Genomic DNA, 23,474 nt, shown 5'->3' on the forward strand with positions numbered 1-23,474 from the left:
ACACCCTGCACGACAGTGCTCCCAATCCGGCACACCCTGCATGACACTGCTCCCAATCAGGCACACCCTGCATGACACTGCTCCCCATCAGCCACTCCCTACACGACACTGCTACCAATCAGGCACACCCTGCACGACACTGCTCCCAATCCGGCACACCCTGCATGGCACTGCTCCCCATCAGGCACACCCTGCAGGGCACTGCTCCCAATCAGGCACACCCTGCAGGGCACTGCTCCCCATCAGGCACACCCTGCATGACACTGCTCCCAATCAGGCACACCCTGCATGACACTGCTCCCCATCAGCCACACCCTGCATGACACTGCTCCCCATCAGCCACACCCTGCATGACACTGCTCCCCATCAGCCACACCCTGCATGACACTGCTCCCCATCAGCCACTCCCTGCACGACACTGCTCCCAATCAGGCACACCCTGAACGACACTGCTCCCAATCCGGCACACCCTGCATGACACTGCTCCCAATCAGGCACACCCTGCACGACACTGCTCCCAATCCGACAGACCCTGCATGACACTGCTCCGAATCAGGCACACCCTGCATGACACTGCTCCCCATCTGGCACATCCTGCATGACACTGCTCCCAATCAGGCACACATGGCATGACACTGCTCCCAATCAGGCACACACTGCATGACACTGCTCCCAATAAGGCACGCCCTGAATATCCCTGAAATCCTCAGTGAATAGGAATAAGCTGCTACACTGCATCTGAGACTGCTGCAAACCCAGCTCCCAGACACTGCATGTGACTTTACTAACAGAAGAGATGAGCTGTGAGTGTCATCAAGCGCGTGTATGTAAGCTTAACTCCTGCTTCAAGCGGCAGAATAGATAAATGAAGCAGTGTGTAGTGTTTGAACAGATGCTTCTCAGTTTGATCACTATCGTTGAGGCACGATATACTGTAATACTGAAATATCTAGGGGGCAAAAAGGCTACCTAAAACTGATACCTGGGAGCCAGAAGGCTATCTAATACTGGTAACTTGGGCTGGGATAGACACCAAGCAAACATTTGCTGGGGGGGGGGGGGGGGAGCACATGCATAAGATATTGCAGGAAACCCCCCAGAGACCTTGTGGATTCCCTGCCTGTACTGTGAAAAACTGTTTTGACAGAACAAAAGGGACCATATATTTTAGGTAGGTGGTTTCCGTGTTCTTTGCTCGTGTGTGTTAGAAAACTAAGGCTAATATTTATTGCTGTCTAACCGCATCCACATTTTCCTACATTTGCATACATACTTATGATTTGCATTGACCTCCCTGAGTCATAAGTTTATGGACAACAGTTTGTGTACTCCTCCCTTAGAAAAATGTCTATTAGCTCATGAAGAAAGGAAGCTACACTCTCCTTCTGTAAGCTGTCTGAATGAATGGTGACAGAATCAGAAATGCTGTGATTCAGCATGCTCCTCCCCAGCTGATAGCTGAAACCGCCAGGAATTTCTTGCTCTGCACTATCACAATCCAGTTATCATTAGATAACCATGTTGTGGCACTGTTTCTCTTCTGACTTAAGGCCCGTTCAAACGACCCGTCGTTCAGAAAAATCCGATGTCTGTATGGACCTTTATGGGCACCTTAAGATAGGGGCCAGAAGTAGAGATTGCAGCATGACAGTGCTGGAGTCTGCACTTGTAAACAAGTGAAAAGCATGTTGGACTAACAACCACTGACAAACTTTATAGCATTTGCGGTAGTGTAGCTAACTTGTAATGGGCCACAGTGCAAGTTTTACAGTTGCCTCCTTCAAGTTCTCTATGAATAACAATAGAAATGCTGCATCCAAGGAAAGCAACAGTTTCAGAGAAGTCCAAACAGATTAGGGGAACAGCTTGTTAATAATATTAATAACCACTGTTCAATGCACATAAAGAAATTATTAATACCAGCATGGCACCAATAAATAGCTAATATGGAGGATGTCTTAGAGCAACATTTGCATCCCCTATTGCTACGCCACAAGGCATAAGGACAGTCATTGAGTAGATAAGTAAAGTTAACCCTCTATGAAGAAGATTTTGCAGCCTGAATACTGCTTTAAAGTCAAACTCCACCCACATTCTGGTAGAAAATTCTTAAAGGGCCTTGTCAGGTTTTTCTTTTGTATTGCACTCCACGTTTCACATTTCCTTCTAAGGTGACTGATGTCAACAGGGCAGGAAGTGAATGGAAGGCTTTAAATATTTAGCACAGATAGCAAAGAAGACGCATTTAGGAGAGTGAGGATGAGATATAAAACTTCTGCCATTTTTTGTTGCTGTAGAAATGATACTACTAAATTGAGATGGGATACAGGTAAAGCAGGAGATATTGATTACACAAGAAATAAACTCACGCAAAATTCAAAGTCAAGTCAAAAGCACAACCAAGCCACAACAGTCCAATCCAAACACAAGAATGGCGGCATACAAGCCGATCCTTACCGTGCGCTTCTTCTGTTCCTCTTCCTGGATTTTCAGTTGGAGCTTTCTCACCATCACCTGGCGCTTCCACTCAGGGATTGGCCTCCCCTGTTCATCGTGTGTGGGGATTAGAGACTCGATATCCAGCTGGCTATTCTGCACTGGAGCTGGGGGCATGGAGTTCCCATTCATTAGTGGCTCCGGCAGCTTTGTTGCTGCCTTATTGGGTATGACCCCTGGATTCCCGGGAGGTGAGGCAGGAGAGGATGGAGGCGGTGAGCTCGGAGACTGTACCTCTGACTGTGCAAAAACAAAACACAAGCAGTAAGTTGTGATCTGAGGGAGTACGTGTAATTCATTATTTTAGTCAAATTATTTTTTGAATTAGTGTTTTATTCCAAGCACAACTCGAGGCACGTTTCTACATATACTTTATATTGTGGTAGCTTAGTAAACAGAATGCCCAAACACCACCTTCTTTCAGCTAAAAATCATTTCAATAAAATTTTTTTAAAAATGTAGTCACATCACATTACTTATAAGCAGGCTGTATTGGACAGATTTCTGCTCCTCGACTCTGCACCATCATATTGAAGAAGGGGCGGGGCACATGGTGAGCTGTCACACAAGGTGGGCTCCTGCAGCTCTGGAAATCTGGGTTACAGGAAGCCTAAAGGGTTCTTTATAGCATAGGGACCTTATATTGTTTGATTTTACATCAGTAAATCAATGAACTTATACACAGATAAAATACAAGAACTATCAATGAGTGCCTACAGAGGAGTAGGAAAACGTGCTTAGAGTTGAGCTTTCAAGTATTACTCCATTAATAATATAATGACAATGTGCATGATTTTGTATTTTGTGTCATTGGATTAATCTCTGGGATTGGAAAAAAATCACAAGTGCTGGCTAATAGCAACTTACCCAAATTAAATGACAAAAAAACATTGAGTGGCTGTGGGAATACTCACAATCCCTGGAATGACTTTTACAGGGGCGGACCTCTTCTGTGAGTAACTGGCCAGGGTTGACCACTGAGATCTGTGTTCCGACCTCTGTGCAATGGACCTGGCACATAGCATTGTGCACTGAATGGGGAAGGGAATTTGGCAGACAATATTCATAAATGATGAGTACACAGACTTTATGGTTTAAATGTATGTTAAGGGTGAGCCCCTCTCACCATATAGCAGTGTAATGTGGGATTTATCCCACTTCCCTTACAGTTCAGTGTCCATGCTGATACATCAAGAGAAACACATAAGATGGTATACAATAGTATTATATAAGATAGAACCTACTTCTCCTTCAGAATCTGTATGCTACATATACCATTTGGAGCAGCCTATATGCATAATTGTTCAATGCTACATAAAAAATCATTAGCACTCTTTAAACCCAATCTTCACTGTTGTACTATCAATGTAAGCAAAAAACCCCCCCAAAAAACAAAAACACTTGAGCACCTGAGAAGACTGTACAATTTTTTTGAGTAGTTGAGGTTATGTGTTCTCTGTCCAAGTCCTGGGCCTCTGAAATACATATGACTACTATACATGTCTAGGGCCCCATTCACAATGTACTGGATGAAAAAACTGGTCATGTAAAAATGTGCCACCCGCTTGGTACCTGTTGTGTATCTTCATTGCCACCATCCAGGCTTCCAATGGTTTGGAAAAGACCAGTGGAAATCCTTCCTGGGCACTAGGGAGGATTTTCATTGGTTCACTACTCAGTGGACCAATGAGAATCCTCTCTTGGGATGCACGATTCCAATTGGTCTATTGCAAACCAATTGTAGCCTGATGTTTCTGATGGGGTTCTGGGATCTGTATACTGGCATTTCTAGCATGCAGAGACCTGAACGGATGGCAGCAGCAGTGACAGAGGATCCAAATGGAAGGTGGCTGGTGAGTAATTTGTGAAATGTATGAGCTGAGCAGCCTAGTGAGAACAAACACCATCCATTCTCATAGGCCAGCATTGATTCTGTCGGGCTCTGTTGCCATCAGCTTGGCCCGGCTGATCCGGAAAAGTCATGCAGGAGCCAAAGTTGTGTTATGCTTATTATAAGGGACCAAATGAAATGTGAGTGGATCCTTGTCTTTGCGTAGGATCCGTTTGCATCCTTTATGATAAACGGGATGTTTTTATTGCCATTTTGAATGGGGCCTAAGACATACTGCTCTGATTAAGAAAATCACTAGCTTGTGGCAAAATTCCATGCATCAGGTCTGAAGGCAAACTTTTTGTAATGAACTCAAGTGAACTCATATTCTCAAGGGCTTTTAAAGTATTTTCTCTAAACTTTACTTTTTACTTGTGTCCAAACTCCTCACAGCTCAGGCACGTTTCTTTTTAATGGAGAGTAGTAACACAGAATGGTAACCAAGTGTGACAAGAGACAATCTAACATATAAGCAGAAATTGCGCCTGTAAATCTTCCACTCGCATTCAACATTGACACCCCATCACAAAATTAACATAATTTGCAATCCTTGCATATGTAGACATTGCTGGAGAATCAAGTCTCAGATAAGCAATCAACTGTATCAAGAACAGTGGCATGTTCATAATAAACATATGCTGCAGCCAATGCCCATACACATACCTCAACTGTCCCCAATTGTCCTGAGCGGTGGTCCGCTCCGCTAATTGGAAAAATGCTCCTTCATGCTCCCAGCCGTTAGAGCAGAAATCTCGCCTCCGTGCCGCCCGTTCCTCGCACCGAGCTCAACATCAGCTGGCTCGAGGTGCTGTCACCGAATCTCCCCACCGTCCAATCCTCAGAGAGCTGTGCATCCGCACTCACGGCACCCTCTGAATGCAAATTGCTAATTATGTTAATTTTGTGATAGGGTGGCAATTTTGAATGCTACCCCTAGTTTACAGGTGCAATTTCTGCTGATATGATAGATTGTCTCTTGTCACACTTGGTTACCATTCTGTGTTATTATCTTGACAAAGGGGACCCCTCGGGGCCCCGAAACGAATCGTTGGTTGATGGAATGGTGTGTCACGTTTACTGAATAAAAGCAGACTTGGTCTACAAGCGAGTGTGTGGACCTTCTGGATTTACTATTGACTGTATTTATGGTCCTGCACCTCCACAGTGGTGTGCGACTCTTCTTCTGATCCCTTTTTAACCTCCCTGGCGGTCCATTTCTGTCAGGAATTAGGAGTCAAAAGCGGTACATTTTTTTTCATGAATTTTAGGCCTCCGATTTTTAAGTCTTAACTCACCAAAATACATCAGAATAAAAGTGTGGTAGACATTCTGCATATAAATAAAAGTCAGGAACACAAAATTGTTGAAGTAAATAAATTTATCAATAATCTGAAATAAAACTGTATAAATAAGGCAGCAAATTATGCAGTATGTACATATATACTCCTAATACACCTCCCGTGTGTGGTATATTTTAAAGCAAGGAATTGCACACAGGGCAACATCACAGTCTGGACAGTAGAATCGTGATTCTTTCCTGATTCTTTTCCCCTTCTCGTCGCTTTTGCTGCAGCACACATGACATGTCCTAGTTGGGGCATTTTTTTTGGGAGTTGGTGGAATGTATTCCATAAAATGTCGGCCAGTGAGGCGCTCCGGATTTACCACATAAGAGGCACGGCGTCCAACTCTGGCATCCGATGCAGTCTGGTACCTTAGACAGATACATTCGCACAGTTTCCAGATGAAATCAGCGTGCGTCACTGGCCTGTCACTTCCCTGCTTGTGCAGAATGTATGCATTCCAAATGCTTTGTTCTAGTAGGTGCCGGAAAATCTTCTTGTAATACTTTTTCTGCTGCTTCCTGACAGCAGGATAAAAGGTCACCGCCTGGTCAGCTTTGTCCACACCACCCATGGTGTGGTTATAGTCCATCACGACCTGCGGTTTTACAATATCCTTTCCTCCTCTCGTTCTGGTGGGGACAGTGGAGGTGTCGTGAACAGTAGAGAGGAGACAGACGTCTTTTTTGTCCCGCCACCGGAGGGCTAACATCTTCCCTTTCTGCCAAGCAGCTATGTCCCCAGTCTTCAGCTTCTGCTTGGCAAAGGCCGACGGCATCTCCCTCCTGTTAGCCCTAACAGTGCCATAGGTGTCAGTCTTATGCTTGATAAGAATCTCAGACAGTTCAGGGGAGGTGTAGAAATTATCTGTGGTGAGACAGTAGCCTTTGTCCAACAAAGGCTCCAGAAGGGACAATACAGACGATGTCGCCACTCCAAACTCGCTAAACCTGGGACAAAATTTTGTGCCTTTTCCCGTATACAAAATAGTATTCCAGATGTATCCGGTACTTGACTCGCATAGCGTGTATGATTTGATCCCAAAGCGGGCCCGCTTGGAAGCAATATATTGGAGCCAGCTCAGCCTTCCCTTATAGGCCATCAGGCTCTCGTCCACGCTGATGTCCCTCTGTGGCACATACGTGGTCCTGAAATTTTCCACCACCATCTGGTAGACCTCCCAAATTTTTTTTAGTTTTGGAGCAGGGTGGGTCGACTCCTCAAAAGTTTCATTGTTAGAAAAGTGGAGAAACTTCATTATAAGGGAAAAACGATACTCGGACATAACTGTACCGAAGAAGGGGGTTGCAATGATTTTATTCGTGCTCCAGTACCATTTCTGCAGGGGCTTCCCCACCACTCCCTGCAGAATGATCAGGCCCAAAAACAGCCAAATATCCGCTGCTGTTACCGGCTCCCAGGTCCTGCTTCTGGAAAAGGGTCCTTGAGGAGTAGCCAATTGTTGGGTCGCATAGCGATTAGTCTCCTCCACTATCCTCTCAATAACCGCCTCCGAGAAGAAAAGCTGCAGGTATGCCAGGGGGTTGCACTCGCACTCCTTCTTCAGGCCAGGCTCCCCAGTAAAAGGGAAACGTGGGGGCGGTGGCGGAGCCTGAGAAAGGTCGATGGGGCACCAAACCCGGATATCACTAACGTCGCTGGTGATGGCGTCACTGTCGCTGTCGCTATCTGGGTCGGATGACAGATCCCCAGGTGCGTCGCTGTCACTGGAGTCCGCCAGTGACTGCAGATCGCTGTCCTCCAACTCCGCCAGCGCTTCCACGGTGAGACGTCTTCTGGAGGATGATGCCATAGTAAATCCAGGCAGAGGTCGGTGCAGGCAGCAGGCAAAGAGTAGTCCAAGTCCAGGCAAAAATCGTCAACGGGTAATCAATCAAATCCAGGCAGAAGGCAGAAAGAGTAGTCAAAGTCCAGGCAAAATCGGCAACGGGTAATCAATCAAATCCAATCAGAAGGCAGAAAGAGTAGTCAAAGTCCAGGCAAAATCAGCAACGGGTAATCAATCAAATCCAATCAGAAGGCAGAAAGAATAGTCAAAGTCCAGGCAAAAATCGGTAACAGGTAGGCAGAAATCAAGATAAGCACTCACAGATCACAGAGATCACAGCCAGCTCCTCTCCAGCTCAACAGCCACAACTCCTCTCAGCAAACCAGGAAGCAAAAGGCAACATTGCATTGGATACAAAATCCTATTGTATCCAATACAATGCTGTTTTCGCCCAATCAGATGAGTTTATTTTAATTTTTTTTTTATACTCCCTCCCTCCCTCCCTCCCTCCTTCCCCTCCCTCCATCCCCTCCCTCCCCTGTGACCCTACGCTGCCCCTGTCACTCTGCCGCTGATCGGCTATTATGGTCTATTGGCCGCCGGGTCCCCAAAGATCAGAGCGGTAAGGGGGACTCCGGCGGCCGGGTGGAAGAAGCCTGGGTCCCGCTGACAAGCGCTGATCGCGCCGGGACCCAGGGATTGGCTGCAGGCATTTTTTTTTTTATTTCACAAACTCCCTCCCTTCTCGCCGCCCACGACGTCACGACGCACCGCCGATCCTCCCAGCTAATTGGCCGCCGGGTCCCGGAAGATCTGAAGGTAATGCGGACTCCGGCGGCCGGGGGGAAGAAGCCTGGGTCCCGCTGACAAGCGCTGATCGCGCGCGGGACCCAGGAATTCACTGCAGCCATTGATTTTGCTGACACGAGCAGAGCTCGGGCTTACCGCTCCTGACATGTGTCAGCCAGCCCGAGCTCTGCTCGTGAATACCGCCAGGGAGGTTAATGGAGGTCTCTTTTTCTCTCTCCTGGAGCTCAATCCCTCTGTCCACTTCTCCTAATCATGGGCAAAATGTTCAGCTCTGTATAAATATGTATTTCTCTATTAAAAATGTATATATGAACTTTATTATGTATTATTTTCAAATGATAATATTAAGGAACAGTAATGATGACAGAAAAGACCAGTGAGGTTTGAATTACAATACTACACTTTCTTCTTCTTATTTTTATGTAGTATGTGTGACTAGAGGGTAAAGTGGGGGCTTGATTAGGGGTGTAGCAGGGGTGTGTCTTAGTGCCGTTGTGATGTTTATGGGACCTGGAACTATTAACTTGGACAGAAGCACAGAATTATATTTTGACCATCAGTAAAACAGTGTAAAAACCCCTGAAAAAAGGTTTTCTAATTTAAAGTGGACCTGAACTCAGAACGTCCTCTCTGCTCTAAAAGATACACAACAGCATAATAACCTTCACACAAAAACCAATTCTTTGTTACAGCTGATGCAAATCCTAAAATAAATCTGCACTGTTTCTACTTCCTGATTCATGGAAGCAGACATTTTGTTAACAGCCTGTGCTTTCTAATGAGCTTATCTGCCATCTCAGCCATTGGCAGTCATGTGATACAGCGGATAGATCAAATTACAACTTGTGATTAGACACAGATGAGGGGGAATTAAAGAGAACCCGAGGTGGGTTTGAAGAATATTATATGCATACAGAGGCTGGATCTGCCTATACAGCCCAGCCTCTGTTGCTATCCCAAACCCCCCTAAGGTCCCCCTGCACTCTGCAATCCCTCATAAATCACAGCCACGCTGCTGACAAACAGCTTGTCAGAGCTGGCTGTGTTTATCTCTATAGTGTCAGTCTGCTGCTCTCCCCGCCTCCTGCAGAACTCCAGTCCCCGCCTGCATCCCTTCCCTCCCTGCTGATTGGAGGGAAGGGACGGGGGCAGGGACCGGAGCTATGCAGGAGGCGGGGGAGCAGCTGAGACTGACACTACAGATGTAAACACAGCCTCACAGCATGGCTGTGATTTATGAGGGATTGCAGAGTGCAGGAGGACCTTAGTGGGGTTTGGGATAGCAACAGAGGCTGGGCTGTATAGGCAGATCCAGCCTCTGTATGCAGATAACATTCTTTAAACACACCTCGGGTTTTCTTTAAACAAGATAAATTCTCTAAATATATACAGGGTGCCTTTCTCTATGTTTTCCTTCTGTCCTGTGCAAGTTCAGGTCCACTTTAAAGCCAAAATTAAGACTCCCGGGTCCATATGCAATTAGCTTTTTCTCCTGAGATTTCTGCTAGGAGATAATTTTTAATCTTGTGTTTAAGACAAATTTTCAGCACTTTGCAATAAAAAAGTACTAAAAAGTAGGTGAAAAGACACTTTTAAAATTATTTTGAGTATTTTCTTGCCTGCTGGTGGTTTAAAAGGCATTTTATTTATAAGTTGTCAAAATATCACCTTGGAGAAAACTCAGGTGAAAAAGTGAATTGCATATGGGCCCCGTAGTTTTCATTGTTAGAAAAGCTGAACAATCACTGACCAATTTTACCACCTCTGTGTAGTATAAAGGGTCAACAGATATTGAATGCTGTGAGCAAATTGTGTAGGTGAATTCTCATACTACATAGTGGTGGTAAAATTGGTCAGTGATTGGCCAATCAAAATTGAAAGTGTGTACCAGGCTTTGGACTTTACTCACACAATTTTCACGTGATTCACCTGTTGCACAGAAATTGTCTTGTACTGAAAATCATAACATTTCCAAATAGCAAATATGAAGATTGATTAGCGCTTTGAAGAACTGGAAAAAAAATGGAACCTTCCAAAGCAGACCTTCTAAAATATGCTAGATCCCAGGCTGTTATGCTGCTAATGATGATCCTCTGGCAGTAACACCTTCACTTATCTATAATGCCTGATACACACCATGCAATTTCCCATCAGATAGATGGGTCGATAGATAATTTCCAACAGATCCGATCGGATTTCCGAACGATTTTCTGATCACTTCTATGCAAATCGATCAGAAAAACGATCGGAAATCAGATCGGACCTGTCAGAAATTATCTATTCGACCCATCTATCTGACCGAAAATTGCATGGTGTGTACCAGGCTTAAGAAGCCTGCAGATCAGGTTCTGTCTTGGTTCACTGAAATGTCTCAGAAATCATTGTGCCATTATAGAAGGGGATCTGGCATTTTCCAAGTGTCAGTGAGGTATCATATATGCAAGCTGATATGTTGGAGATATAGAAAGGCCTAACACATACATACTTATAACACAGGTACAGTATACACATGATCCATGATAAGCTGTAATCGCACAAGCGTCAGACATACGTTTGTTCCTTGCTGTCCGCTGCCGGAGAAGATGGTGGTGAGGCCTTTGCTCTGTGGAGTGGGTTTTAAACTTTTTCCAGCTTTAATTTCCGCCAAAAGCTCAGAATTGTCACCCGTTGGAGACATCATATTGAATGATTTTGTACCTATGAAAAAATACTCAATATTAGCATGCAAAGCTGTTAAAACTTGTTACAATTGTTATTTTGAGCCATAAGCATAATATTAGGCCCGGTTCACATTAGCGGTCGCCGTCCGGAATCGCCGTGCCGGAGCCGGACCGCATGCGGAACGGACGCACGGCATAGCAATGAAAGTCTATGCGTCCGTTCACATGCGTCCGTTTCGTCCGGACCGGATCCGGACTCCGGCATAAGATCCAACATGCGCTATTTTTTGGTCCGGCTCCTCCGGCAGACGTATCCGGAGCGGAGCCGGACTGTTGCATCCGGCCAATACAAAGCAATGAGAACCGGAGAGCGCACAACACACTGGCTATAAAAACCGGACGTTCTACCCCACTTCCTATGCTTTTTCTAGTGGCCATTTTGGATGGGACCACATGGGCCCAGCGTTTACAGAGTGGAGCAGCTCAGATTTCATGCTGGAGCTCTTTGGCAGCAACATGTCTGATGATATGTCTGATAACGAGGAGGTGAGGCCTTCTCCCCACATAGTAGTAGGTGAACAACAGGAAGGAGAGAATTCCCAGGTACGAGTAAAAAATGACTGGATCCATGGTCCCAACTGCAGTCTCTGTATCCACGGATGGTCTCCACACGTCCACCTGTCTCCAACAATGACCCCAGAGCTTCTGCTGACCTCCCAGACCCCAGGTATTTACAGGTTGTTATCTCTTTAAGAAACCGGATCCGGACCGCAACCGTGTTCATACCGCACGGAAAACGGATGCAAACGGACCGGATCCGGACCTGATCCGGATAGGAACCGTACGGATTAGGTCCGGTCCGGATCCGGTGCGGTCCGGACATCCGTTCCGGTTTTTACAAAACCGCAAGTGTGAACCGGGCCTTACAGCTAAAGCTAAACATCAGGTGACTAGAAATACATAATATAATCCAAGTTCAAATCCCTAACACAACATTTTCTGAGTAACTGTGTAAGCGCTTGGACCAATCTCATATAATGTATTGAACAACAGCACTAATTGGACTAAATTGGAATACTAAACTCTAAAATATAGTTAACCTCTGGATATAGTAAAGTCAGTCCCTAGATCTTGACCCCGTGCCTATAGGAATATGCAATGTATGACCAATCCTGATATAGTAAACCTCTGATATAGTAAGCTACTTGGCCACATCCCTTGAACTTTACTATAAGGGAATTTTACTGTATATTGTTAACTCTTTCAGGAGGAAAGATCACAGAGTTAAAACCAGTGAAAGTTTCTGGATATCAGTGAAGAACAGCCTAGAGCTATGGCTGTATCGCAATAAGGGCCCTTTTCCACCAGCGCAAACTGAATCGCAAAAACGCAAACCGCTAGCGATTTTACAATAGCTACGGTTTGCTTTTTAACATAGGAATCGCAGTAGGTAATTTCCACTACCGCGATTCGTTTTTGCCGGGAACGCGAACGCGCGGCGGAGCGATATTTGCCGCGATTTTGCTATGCAGTGCATAGCATAGCAAAATCGCGGCCGCGAACGTCGGGGAATCGCCGGTAATTGCGATTCAGCAATCGCTAGCGTTCAGCGTGAACGCTAGTGATTGCTAGTGGAAAAGGGCTCTAAGGTTGTTTTCACCTAATGCTAAGTACACTCAATGCAATTTCCCATCAGATTGATGGGATGGATGATTATTTCCAACATGTCCGATGCCTTCCTGATGAATAACTGAATCAATTTTGCAAATTTAAAAAAAATTGATTCGAAAACGGAAAATCGATTCCGCTATCGATCGGGAGCACTTTGGGCATGTACAGATGTTCCTGTCAGATTACCCATCGATCAGATGGGAAATTAAATTGAGTATACCTAGCATAATATTGTCCTAAAGTAGGAGGAGAAAGGGGAGGTTCTCAGAATTGCTGCAGTTTGTGAGAGAATTCACTGTGAGTGGGGTCAGTTGTACTGGGGCGGCACTTTTAAAGCAAACCAGAGATGGATTAAACAACAGATTTGATACTTACCCGGCGCTTCCTCCAGCCAAATAAGTACATCTGAGTCCCTCGCTGACCTCCCGCAGTTCTGCCATTCAGCCGCAATCAGCCCCGGTAACTGGTTCAGTTGTGTCAGTCGGGGGTCTTCTGCGCATGCGCGAGGCGGCTGAACAGCAGACCACGGGAGGACGACGAGGGACTCAGACGTGCTTATGGGGCTGGAGGAAACCCTGGGTAAGTATCAAATCTGTAGTTTAATCCATCTCTGGTACACTTTAAAGAGGAACTGTAGTCAAAATAACATAATGAATAAAATAGCTTATTGTTTTTTACAATATTTATTAATAAATTGTTTAGTCAGTGTTTGCCCACTGTAAAATCTTTTCTCTCCCTGATTTACTTTATGAAATTTATTACAGGCGGCAACATCTTTAGTAGTGGCAAGTGATCTCTGCGGAATCTCTACTAAAGCCAGTACAAGATATATCTGGTCTCCCAGGATGCTCTGTGGGAGGGAGATAATGCCACATAATAAACAGCCTAGGCAAATCCTCAGCGGAAGGGCGTGGCTACATACTAATATACAGCAATAGGAAGTGTTTCTGTAAATACAAGGGAATGTCAATACGATGTAAATAATTAGTTGATGCAGGAGGTTGCAAATTTATATAGCTTAAAAATGGACAAATCCATTTCTACCTCAGAGGGATTTGATTGGTTTATTTTCAAGCTGCATACATTTGCAAACAAAATTTGCAGAAATTTGCATCAATCCCTGGCCAATACAGATATGCTAAATCTCACTGTTGCTTTCATACAAGAATGTGGCTCTCCTGTCTCACAGTATAGTTGTTGGCTAGGCTTTACAAGAAAGAGCTGTGACTAATGGCTGTGAAAGAGGTTTGGGGGTGTTTCAAACAGATTAGAGACGTCCCACATGCTTAACTTCACAAATAGGCCTGGAACCCAATGAAATCAGCAAACGCGAAACGCTACCGCTAGCGTTTTGTCTGAGCGGTTTGCAAGCGGATTCATGCGCGTTTTCGGTCGCGTTTTGCAACATTGTATTTTTTTGCTCAGCGGTTGCGTAGCGTTTTGCGTTTTTATCCTGATTGGTCCTGTAAATTATTTTTCATTTTGTTACAGTGTGCTGAAACGCAAAACGCTAGCAAAACCGCTCAGTTTAGGTTTTGCTGAGCGTTTCCGCTAGCGTTTCAATACTTACATTGAAGCGCTAACGCTCTCAAAATGCTGCAGGTCCTGCGTTTCTGGGAAACGCAAACGCTCCTGTGGAAGTTGCCCCATCCATTAACATTAGCCCAGCGTTTTGGCAAAGTGCTAGCGTATCGCAGCGCTGCCAAAACGCTGCCAAAAGCGTTCCTGTGGGTTCCAGCCCATACAGGTCGTTAAGGGTAGTGAGAAGAAGTGACAGACAGGGAGGTGGAAAGGCTGAGGAAATCCACCTGCTGACAAAGCAGCAGAAACCATGTGTTATGACTCCCAATAGAAACCTCTATCAAGTCTTCACTATGAGCAGCAATACTGTACATGATTACTGCTGCTTGGCCAGCAAGTTGGTGTCCTCAGCTTTACCACCTCCCAGTCTGACACTGGTGAGAAGGGGCTCCCACAGCTATTAGAAACCAGGATAGACAGCAGGAAAAAAATGCTGCTTGGTTCCCTTTAAAGAAAATCTGTAATGAAAAAACTCCCCTGGGGGTACTCACCTCGGGTGGGGGAAGCCTCCGGATTCTATTGAGGCTTCCCCCGTCCTCCTCGGTCCCACGGTGGCGGCGAAAATCCTCCCGGAGCGGCGGCGATGTAAATATTTACCTCTTGGCCCCAGCGCAGGCGCAGTATCCGCTCTTCACACGGAGATAGGCGAAAATAGCCGATCTCCGTCGGGCCGCTCTACTGCGCAGGCACAAGTCTCCTGCACCTGCGCAGTAGAGTGGACCCGACGGAGATCGTCTATTTCTGCCTATCTCTGTCAGAAGAGCCGCAACAGCACCCCCGCTGGAGCCAGAAAAGGTAAATATTGCACAGCGTGACAAATTGTCGCCTGTGCGTTCCGGGGGCTGCAGCGAGACCGCCGTGGGACACAAGAGGATGGAAGAAGCCTCGATAGGGTCCAGAGGCTTCCCCCTACTGAGGTGAGTACCCCCCAGGGGAACTTTTTTTCAGTACAGGTTTTCTTTAACCTCCCTTTCACAATAACCCTCCCCCCACCTACTCCTAACAGTAACTTACTCCCTACCTATGCTTAACACTAATCCCCCCATCCCACCACACACACACACACAAATTCCTAACAATGAGGCTGGTTTTACACTTTTTTTTTGCGGTGTCATGTGGCAGGAACAATGTGGCAGAATGTGCCTACAAGGTCATATGCATAAGCATGCCAAAGGCTCAGGAATGTACTCCCTGCTTGACAAGAAGTTGGTCACTAGGATTCCTGTCGGTCCGCGCATGCCCGCTTCGTCATTTACACTCCCTGCATCCCCCATAAACTTGCATTACAGCATTCTCCGTGCATCAAGCTCAGTGTATGCGCTAACATGCTGCAGGCTTTGCATCAGATTGGCAGCTTTTGGTGCACCGCATTAAGTGTGCAAGGCTCCATTGACTTGCATTGCTTTTGCGGCCCCTTGCGGTAAAAAAGGGTAACGCAACACAGGTTTCCAGTGTAAGTGTAAAAGGGGCCTAAGAGTTGTCGAAAGTGGCATCTGGCTACATAATAGCCAAACCTGGGGCTGCCCTATCAGCTCCACTAATATACAAAGTTCAGCTAAATAGTAGACATAGTCTGTGCGCCAATATGTCACAGCCTACGCCAATATGAGGGTTTCGGCTCATAGATGGAACCACTTAAACCGAATTTTACTGCTATTTGGAGTTCGGCTACAAATGTAGCCAAACTCTGTCCACCCCAGCTGCTACATACAGTATGCCATTATCAGCCGCTTAGCCGGAGTTCAATTATATTATAGCCAAACACTGACGCTTATAGCGCCCAAATCATATGCTGAGCACTGCTATAGCTACATTAACATCATGGTGAAACTTCCAGCCAGGTGGAGATGCCCAAATTTCCTGCTTCCCTTCAAATTACCCTAAACATTCAAGCTAGCATATACAGGTAATACTAATCAAGTTCTGTCTCAGTCTCTTCCTTTTCTGATCAAAGAGGACACCACTACCAGCTTATCTACAGCTTCAAGTCTCCCTTTACTTTGAGTTCCTTGAACTCCCATGAACTGGTTACATGCGTAGGAGCCTTTGTGCTCAGCTTCTGTAAAGGAATAATTTGCATATTGCCTAAGTAAGCAAAAGTGATGTGTCATAAGAGTTTCTTTTTTGCTATCAAGATATTAAGCTGACAAATTGCAAATACTTTTGCTTAAAGTACGTACATTTAAATGTAGCATAGCTTTTTTAGTAAGGGGGCTTTTACTGCAAGACACAGTGCAATTTTTTTGTTTTTTGTGCTTTGTTCGGGCAGTGAGATTCGCAGGCAAATTGCAACATACACATCGTTTCTGATAATGAAAAATCGCAGCGCAATCGCAACACACTGGTTTAAAGTAGACCCTGTTATTTCTACTTTAAACACAAAATGCAGCACAAACACTGCCATTGTAAAAGCAACATTTTCTGATTTCAGAAAACACCTGTCATTTCCAGATCGTAAAACACAGTGATTTTGTGCGCGATTCCCATAGCAATCAAGAAAGAATGGGATTTTCCCCTCATTCCATCAACAGGATCATTGAATGAAGCGCTTTTGTGATCATTCCACAATCACAACGCTGTACTGGAACCAGCATCATAGGGTTCCACTGTTGCAGTCACTGGCCATGGCAAGGACTGCAAAAAGAGCTCTTGTGGGACCCGGGCCTAAAGGTGCCTCTAGGTTCTTCTTAACCCTTACAAAATCCTAGTGGTTCTGGCAGGCCCGGATCAACATCACAGGAGCCTATAGGCACAGCCACAGATGTCCTGGGAACCCTAGACTTCGCTCTCCATAAACCTACAAACACCTGCAAGTGTACAGGCCGCGCTCTCATTTCGCTCCTTACTTCCCTTGCCCATCATAGGTAGCTACAGGTACACCTTAGGGCCCTTTTACACTTAATCAGTTGCTCTCAGTTAAAACGGAAAGAAAACTGATTTTCAAAGTAAGTCCCATGTTTTCCTATGGCACCTTTCACACTTAACGCGTTTTAACTGAAATCTTTGTCACAATGCACTGCTATGGAAAAAACGCGTACTAACGCGTACCAACGCACACCAACTTATTAAGTGTAAAAGGGCCCTTAGTATTAGGTAGCCAGAGCTATCCTCGATAATAATTAGCTAGAGGTGCCCCTGACTGAAGGGAGATCTGGTCAGTGGAATGCAGAGACATGGTTGAGTAACCTCTCATTTCCCGTACCCTCCACTCGGGGCTATGCATAGCTAAGGGAGGATGAAGTAACTTGGGGAGGGGAGTGAGCTACCTTTCCATCATCAGGCACCTGTAGACACGTGCCTACGATGCCTTATGGTAAATACAGGCCTGGGTTCTGGTTTGCAGTGACTTAACTGGGTACATTATAAAACAAATGTATTTCAAAAAAGGTGTAGAAGGCTTTGCTATTTCAGCTATGTACCTCATACCAGTTGAGCTGAATGTTCAGCTGTATTACTGTTTTTAATATTGAGTGTAATTTGCATTTGTAAACAGAAGGTATTTGCAATAATTCAGCTTTAAGTGAGCAACTGTGGTTTTCCATAAATCACACCTGAATATACAAATCATCTCTTTATGTCCCTGAAGCCAGGTTTTCATCCAGAACAGCAGGTGTATAGCAAGCCTATAGCTTATACATTTTACAGAGCCACATCAATCCAACATGCAGGCAGCCTGTTTTGGGCTTTCTGGTCCTCATAAGTGTTTGGCAGGGTTTACTAAGGCTCTATAGGACAGATCAACTACAGAATATCCAGATAGCTCACATTTGTTTTTAATATGCATGCATAGCTTGTATCATTGAAATTGTAAATAGAAGATAATGATAATATAAATAACAATACAAATAATGATTTGTACCCTACTACCCAATATTTATTTTTGGAAAGTGAAAGTGGCATTTTTTAACTGAAGTCATAGATGGGAATATGTTCTCCCAATGCTTAAAGCTGCATATCACTGATTTCTCCAGACCCAGCCTGACAAAAGTACTCTACAAATAGCCACCCTTTCAGTCAGATGTATATATGTTACGGCCAGAAGCTGAAGCCTGGTCACTGGGATCTGGCCAATTTGGGAATTGGCCGACTGGCGTCTGCTGATCAGATATAAGGTAGTAGTGTGCTAGCTGGGAGTGTGCATTTGCTTTTCACTTCAGGATCTGGCCTTTCAAAACTTGAAATGGCCAGCTGATGTGAAATACAGACCCATTCCCTCTCGCGCTCTCCTTTTTTTCTTTCCTAACCTGTAAAGCAATGATTTGTTCTCATTGTTAAAGTGACCCTATAGCAAAAGACAGTGGCGTAGCTAAGGAGCTGTGGGCCCCGATGCAGGTTTTACAGTGGGCCCCCCCAAGCGCTCTATACATAACAATTGATACAGCACACCAAAACCTGCCAATGGCAACTACAGTGTCAGAGGTGCAAGAAGGGGATGGGGAGCAGTTTGTTAATGATTACCACTATTCAAAGTATCTATAGAAGTGATTATTATGAGCACAGGACCAATAAAAAGCTAATACTGTGGTTGAGGGAGGGCCCTTCGGGGCCCCTGTGGCCCAAGGGCCCTGATGCGGTTGCTACCGCTGCACCCCCTATTGCTACGCCCCTGGGAGATACAAAGCCTGCCATATTCATTTACTTTTAAAGGGGAACTTCAGCCTTAACAAACATACTGTCATTACGTTACATTAGTTATGTTAATTAGAATAGATAGGTAATATATTTTTTTACCCACCCTGTTTTAAAAGAACAGGCAAATAATGTGATTCATGGGGGCTGCCATCTTTGTCATGGGGGCAGCCATCTTTTTGGTTGAAAGGAGGTGACAGGGAGCAGGAGACACAGTTCCAACTGTCCTGTGTCCTGATTACCCCTCCCAGCTGCACGTGCTAGGCTTTAAATGTCAAATTCAAAATGTAAAAAAAAAATTGCACCAAAACAGCAGAACGAGAACAACAACATCAGAAATCCCATCATGCTTTGCACAGCATCAGGGGAAAAATGCCTGGGCAGTTTTCTTCTGTGCAGCTAAAAATGAGGCTTGTATAAGAGAAACAAAGTTCTGATGCTGTGAAACTGTTAAAGAAACACCAAGCCTTTTCAGTTCTGCTGAGTCGATTTTTAGTCTGGAGGTTCACTTTAAGCAGCGTTATTTTTCCTTGCTGTCCTGTTGATCCTGTATCTATACTTTAAGTCACAAACCCAGAATGGATATGCAGATCGGGTGCATTGACTAAAGTTTGACCACACTAACCTCATAGTTGGTTTAATAGAAGCAGTAGAGTGCCATCAGTAAAGGCAAGAATTTTATCAGGATGATACCATGTAATGACTAACACAGAAGTAAAGGCGTACACTTTAATAAAAGCTTTAAGAAAGCTTATTAGCCGTAAACGTATTCCTTTACTTTTAAGTAAGCCAATAAATGGTATCATCCCGACTCCAAAATAGTTGATTTAGGTGGGTAATTCAGACAGTACTAAAGCAAGACAGATCTGCCATGTAACTGGCATTGTTTACAGCAAAACAAATATGGCATATTCCATGTCCCGCTAGCTAAATGATCACTTGCATTGTAGTAAATAAGAACTTAAAAAAATAGGAAATTAACATTTGCTATTATAATAACAAAAAAACCTTCAATGTGCGCTCCTCAACTGATTCCTTATTCCAATCTATCACTCCTTAAAAAACTGGATCGCTCCTGAAAAAAGTGTGTGTATCACTCCTTAAACAATATATGAATAAAACAGGGCGCTCTACAGATATCACAAATAAAGGTACAGAGTTTTAAATGAAATGCAGTCCTGAGTCACAGAACATCAGAGTTCTAGTAGTGTCCCTTATTAAAAGGTAATGTTAAAAAGTTCCCACATATCTTCTTTCAAACTCCTATTGAGGACATATGGACTCCACACTTTCCAGACACAAGTAGTTATAGTATACGCTCACCAGAGATGACAGCTGCCCTTCTCAGGATCAGCCAACAAAGCTTTTGGCCCAGCCAGTGTTCCTCCGATATTTCAGCGTGCTTTCCTTCCCCCAGTCACTCCAACCATAAAAACGGGGAAAAAACTCAAATAGTATAATACTGTATGGCTCAATTGGAAGACTCTAGCACCAGTGCTCCCAGTTGTTAAACAGCACCCAGTGATCCACCACCAAAAGATCAATAAAGCCTCTCACTGCACGTCCTGGCTGACCCAGCACAGACCAGCAATATTCACTTTTCAAACGACCTCAAACTTGCTCCTGTCTTGGTAGTGCTCCTAGGACTCAAACAGGGCCAAACATAGTGTAAAATCTTCTTTTATTAAAATGATTAAAACGTAGTGCACTTACAATTTAGCAGAAACAAATGCGCATATAAGAAATCCTTAGAGCTCTTTCAGCGTCCCTCGCTCCTTAGACCACGCTAAATTAGGTTTCTGCTAAATTGTAAGTGCATGGTTGGAGTGACTGGGGGAAGGAAAGCACGCTGAAATATCGGAGGAACACTGGCTGGGCCAAAAGCTTTGTTGGCTGATCCTGAGAATGGCAGCTGTCATCTCTGGTGAGCGTATACTATAACTACTTGTGTCTGGAAAGTGTGGAGTCCATATGTCCTCAATAGGAGTTTGAAAGAAGATATGTGGGAACTTTTTAACATAACCTTTTAATAAGGGACACTACTAGAACTCTGATGTTCTGTGACTCAGGACTGCATTTCATTTAAAGCTCTGTACCTTTATTTGTGATATCTGTAGAGCGCCCTGTTTTATTCATATAACATTTGCTATTATGTATCCTGTAGTGGCTGTTCACAACTTTTCACTTTTAGCAGCATACACTAAACAAGAGAGAGGACTCATTCACACTACAAGAGCTTTTCTAAGCACTTTGTGATTTTAAAAGCTGTTGCTAATGTTATCCTATGTTTGTGTTCACACTGGAGTGATGTGATTTTGAGAAAATCCCCCATAGCATTACATTAGCAAAAACGTTTCAAATCACTAGCATTTAAAAAGCTCTTGTCATGTGAATCAACACAGAGGCTGTAAAAAAACTCTCCATGTCAGCCTGACTATATGTAGGAGGTTGTCAGGACTGCCAGGCAACTGGTATTGGGTTAAAAGCTTTAAATATGGCAGCCACCATATTCCTCCCAGTTCAAGTGTGCTTAAGGGGAGATCATTTCATGGTGTCTGGACTTCAGCACAAACATGCAAAATGCTTCTTGAAACAAAAAAGAGCTGAAAATATTCAGTTCAAACATCTGGTATTTCTGCTGACATTAGCCTGCTCTGGGAATCAATGTTCCCGTTTTTGACATGAATGAATGTTGTGTGAAAATACACCTTTCTAAAGGCTACTATATTATATGGACTCATTTATGGCTCCCTTATCCCAAAGATAATGTTCTCAGGTCCCTCCTCAGAAAGTGCTTTACATGCAAAAACACCAACTATGCTCTCAGCTGTGTGTGTGTTAAAGGGTAGATGGAAACAATGCATTTGTATTTTCTATTGCAGGTTGTATGGCTGTATAACACGTCTGGAAGAAGCATACTCTGAAGAGGCAGGACATCTTGCATGCATGCTTGTTCTGGGTAAATGATTAGGAAATAACTGAAGGAAGAGAATCAGAACAACAGCCAGGTTAGCTGAATTTTTTTTAAAGAGAGTGAGCAATGGTACCCTCTTTGTTTTTCTCACTTCAGGTTAATTCATATAGTGCTGAGGTTCAGCTGCAGACCTGTACATAGAATATTATTGTGATGATTTGCTCAGCTGCCTGTGCAGGCAGGCAGCTTTTTGACCATTGTTTAGATTTGCATGCTGCAGGACTCTGGAAAGAAGAGCTTCTGTCAGTTTTGCAGTTTGTGCTTGCTGAGGAATTTGCATACGTTGTCATGCAAATTGCCTGGCCACATTCATTGGAGGCGTGTACTATAAGTACTATGTGTGTCCCACAATGCTTGGCTGTTCATAAGGATTTCGTCCTATGTAACACTCCTGGTGGGGTGTCAGCCTTACTCTCTGTTTGAAGATCAGCTTAGAGTAATTCCTGGAAACTGTGCTAGGCAGATTTCCCTAGTGCAGTTAGGATTGTTTATCTGTTTTGTTTGTCTGTTGCGATTGTCCTGTCCCAGCGGTGGTCGATAGGAAGTCGTTCTGATCTCTGTTCTTGGAGCATAGCTGGTGCAGCGGTTGCTACCAGCTATCTCTTCTGTTCTGCCTCTCTGGATCGCGCTAGCCACTTTTCGCTAGCGCTGTGGATCCTTCTGTTCTGTCTCCTGGGATCGCGCTAGCCACTTTTCGCTAGCGCTGTGGATCCTTCTGTTCTGTCTCCTGGGATCGCGCTAGCCACTTTTCGCTAGTGCTGTGGATCCTTCTGTTCTGCTACTCTGTACTTGAATCGCGCTAGCCACTTTTCGCTAGTGCTGTGGATCCCATCTCTCGCTTGTCCCTGTTTTCGTGTGTCTGTCTTGTCTGCTACGACCGCTTGCTGGAGGCTCGGTGAGGTAACCGTTAAGCAAGCGTTCGCGTCCTCTGTTTCATGTTTGTCTGTCGATGGTTAGTTAGGCGTGCTTGTCTCTATTGTGCTTATCACGTGGAGACCGCGCATAACCGCGTGCACTGTTGCGAATGAGTGCGGTGTTCGCGGTTAGCTAGCGTTTGTTGTTTTCCGCATCTTCTCATTGTATTATTTGCTGTACCTTTGCTACCCTCGTATTCTATTCTGATCTGCCTTGTGTCACGTCTGGCGATCGCACCTCTCGCAATCGCGTTCCTGTTTCATATCTGCTGTTGTGTGTGCACTGTTGCGGGGTGGCGACTAGGTTGGCGCACACACATACAACCTGTCCCTTTGCTCGTTCTCATTCGCAATCGCCGCTCTTGCGATTGCGTTCTGCGCTTCGTACAAATTCCTGTCTGGCATTTGTGGAGGTACAGAGGATTGGTTCCTCTGCACTCCCCAGCGCCATCTGCCGACAGGAATTTTCCCTCTACGGGTGCGTAGCACCTTTTGCTGGGTGCCTGCAAATATACGCTTGTGGAGGATTTCCGCCGTATCAGCGCACGCGTTGTGCGCTGATCACGGAGAAAGTTCCACAATCGTTACAATTATCATGCAAAACCTACAGTGAGAATGTAAAACATAAAGCCTGTCAGCCATTAGATTCAGGGTCAGAGAGAATACAGAAGTGAAATATGATTGTCTCCTTTGCACTGCAGATAGTGTGTGCTTAT

The 23,474-nt window shown here is 44.8% G+C and overlaps 1 protein-coding gene across 1 annotated transcript in view; it reads right to left on the minus strand.

Annotated features, from left to right (window-relative positions):
• ESPN (espin) overlaps nt 1–23,474 on the minus strand; it is a 397,424-nt gene that overhangs the window by 44,407 nt on the left and 329,543 nt on the right. Inside the window, exons 11-12 of the mRNA XM_068242154.1 lie at nt 10,881–11,026; nt 2,458–2,736 (exon numbers count right to left, since the gene is read on the minus strand). Coding sequence (XP_068098255.1) covers nt 2,458–2,736; nt 10,881–11,026 — 425 coding nt within the window. The remainder of the gene's footprint in view (nt 1–2,457; nt 2,737–10,880; nt 11,027–23,474) is intronic.

Source organism: Hyperolius riggenbachi, chromosome 6 (genome assembly GCF_040937935.1).
Source record: "Hyperolius riggenbachi isolate aHypRig1 chromosome 6, aHypRig1.pri, whole genome shotgun sequence".
Classification (NCBI taxonomy): domain Eukaryota; kingdom Metazoa; phylum Chordata; class Amphibia; order Anura; family Hyperoliidae; genus Hyperolius; species Hyperolius riggenbachi.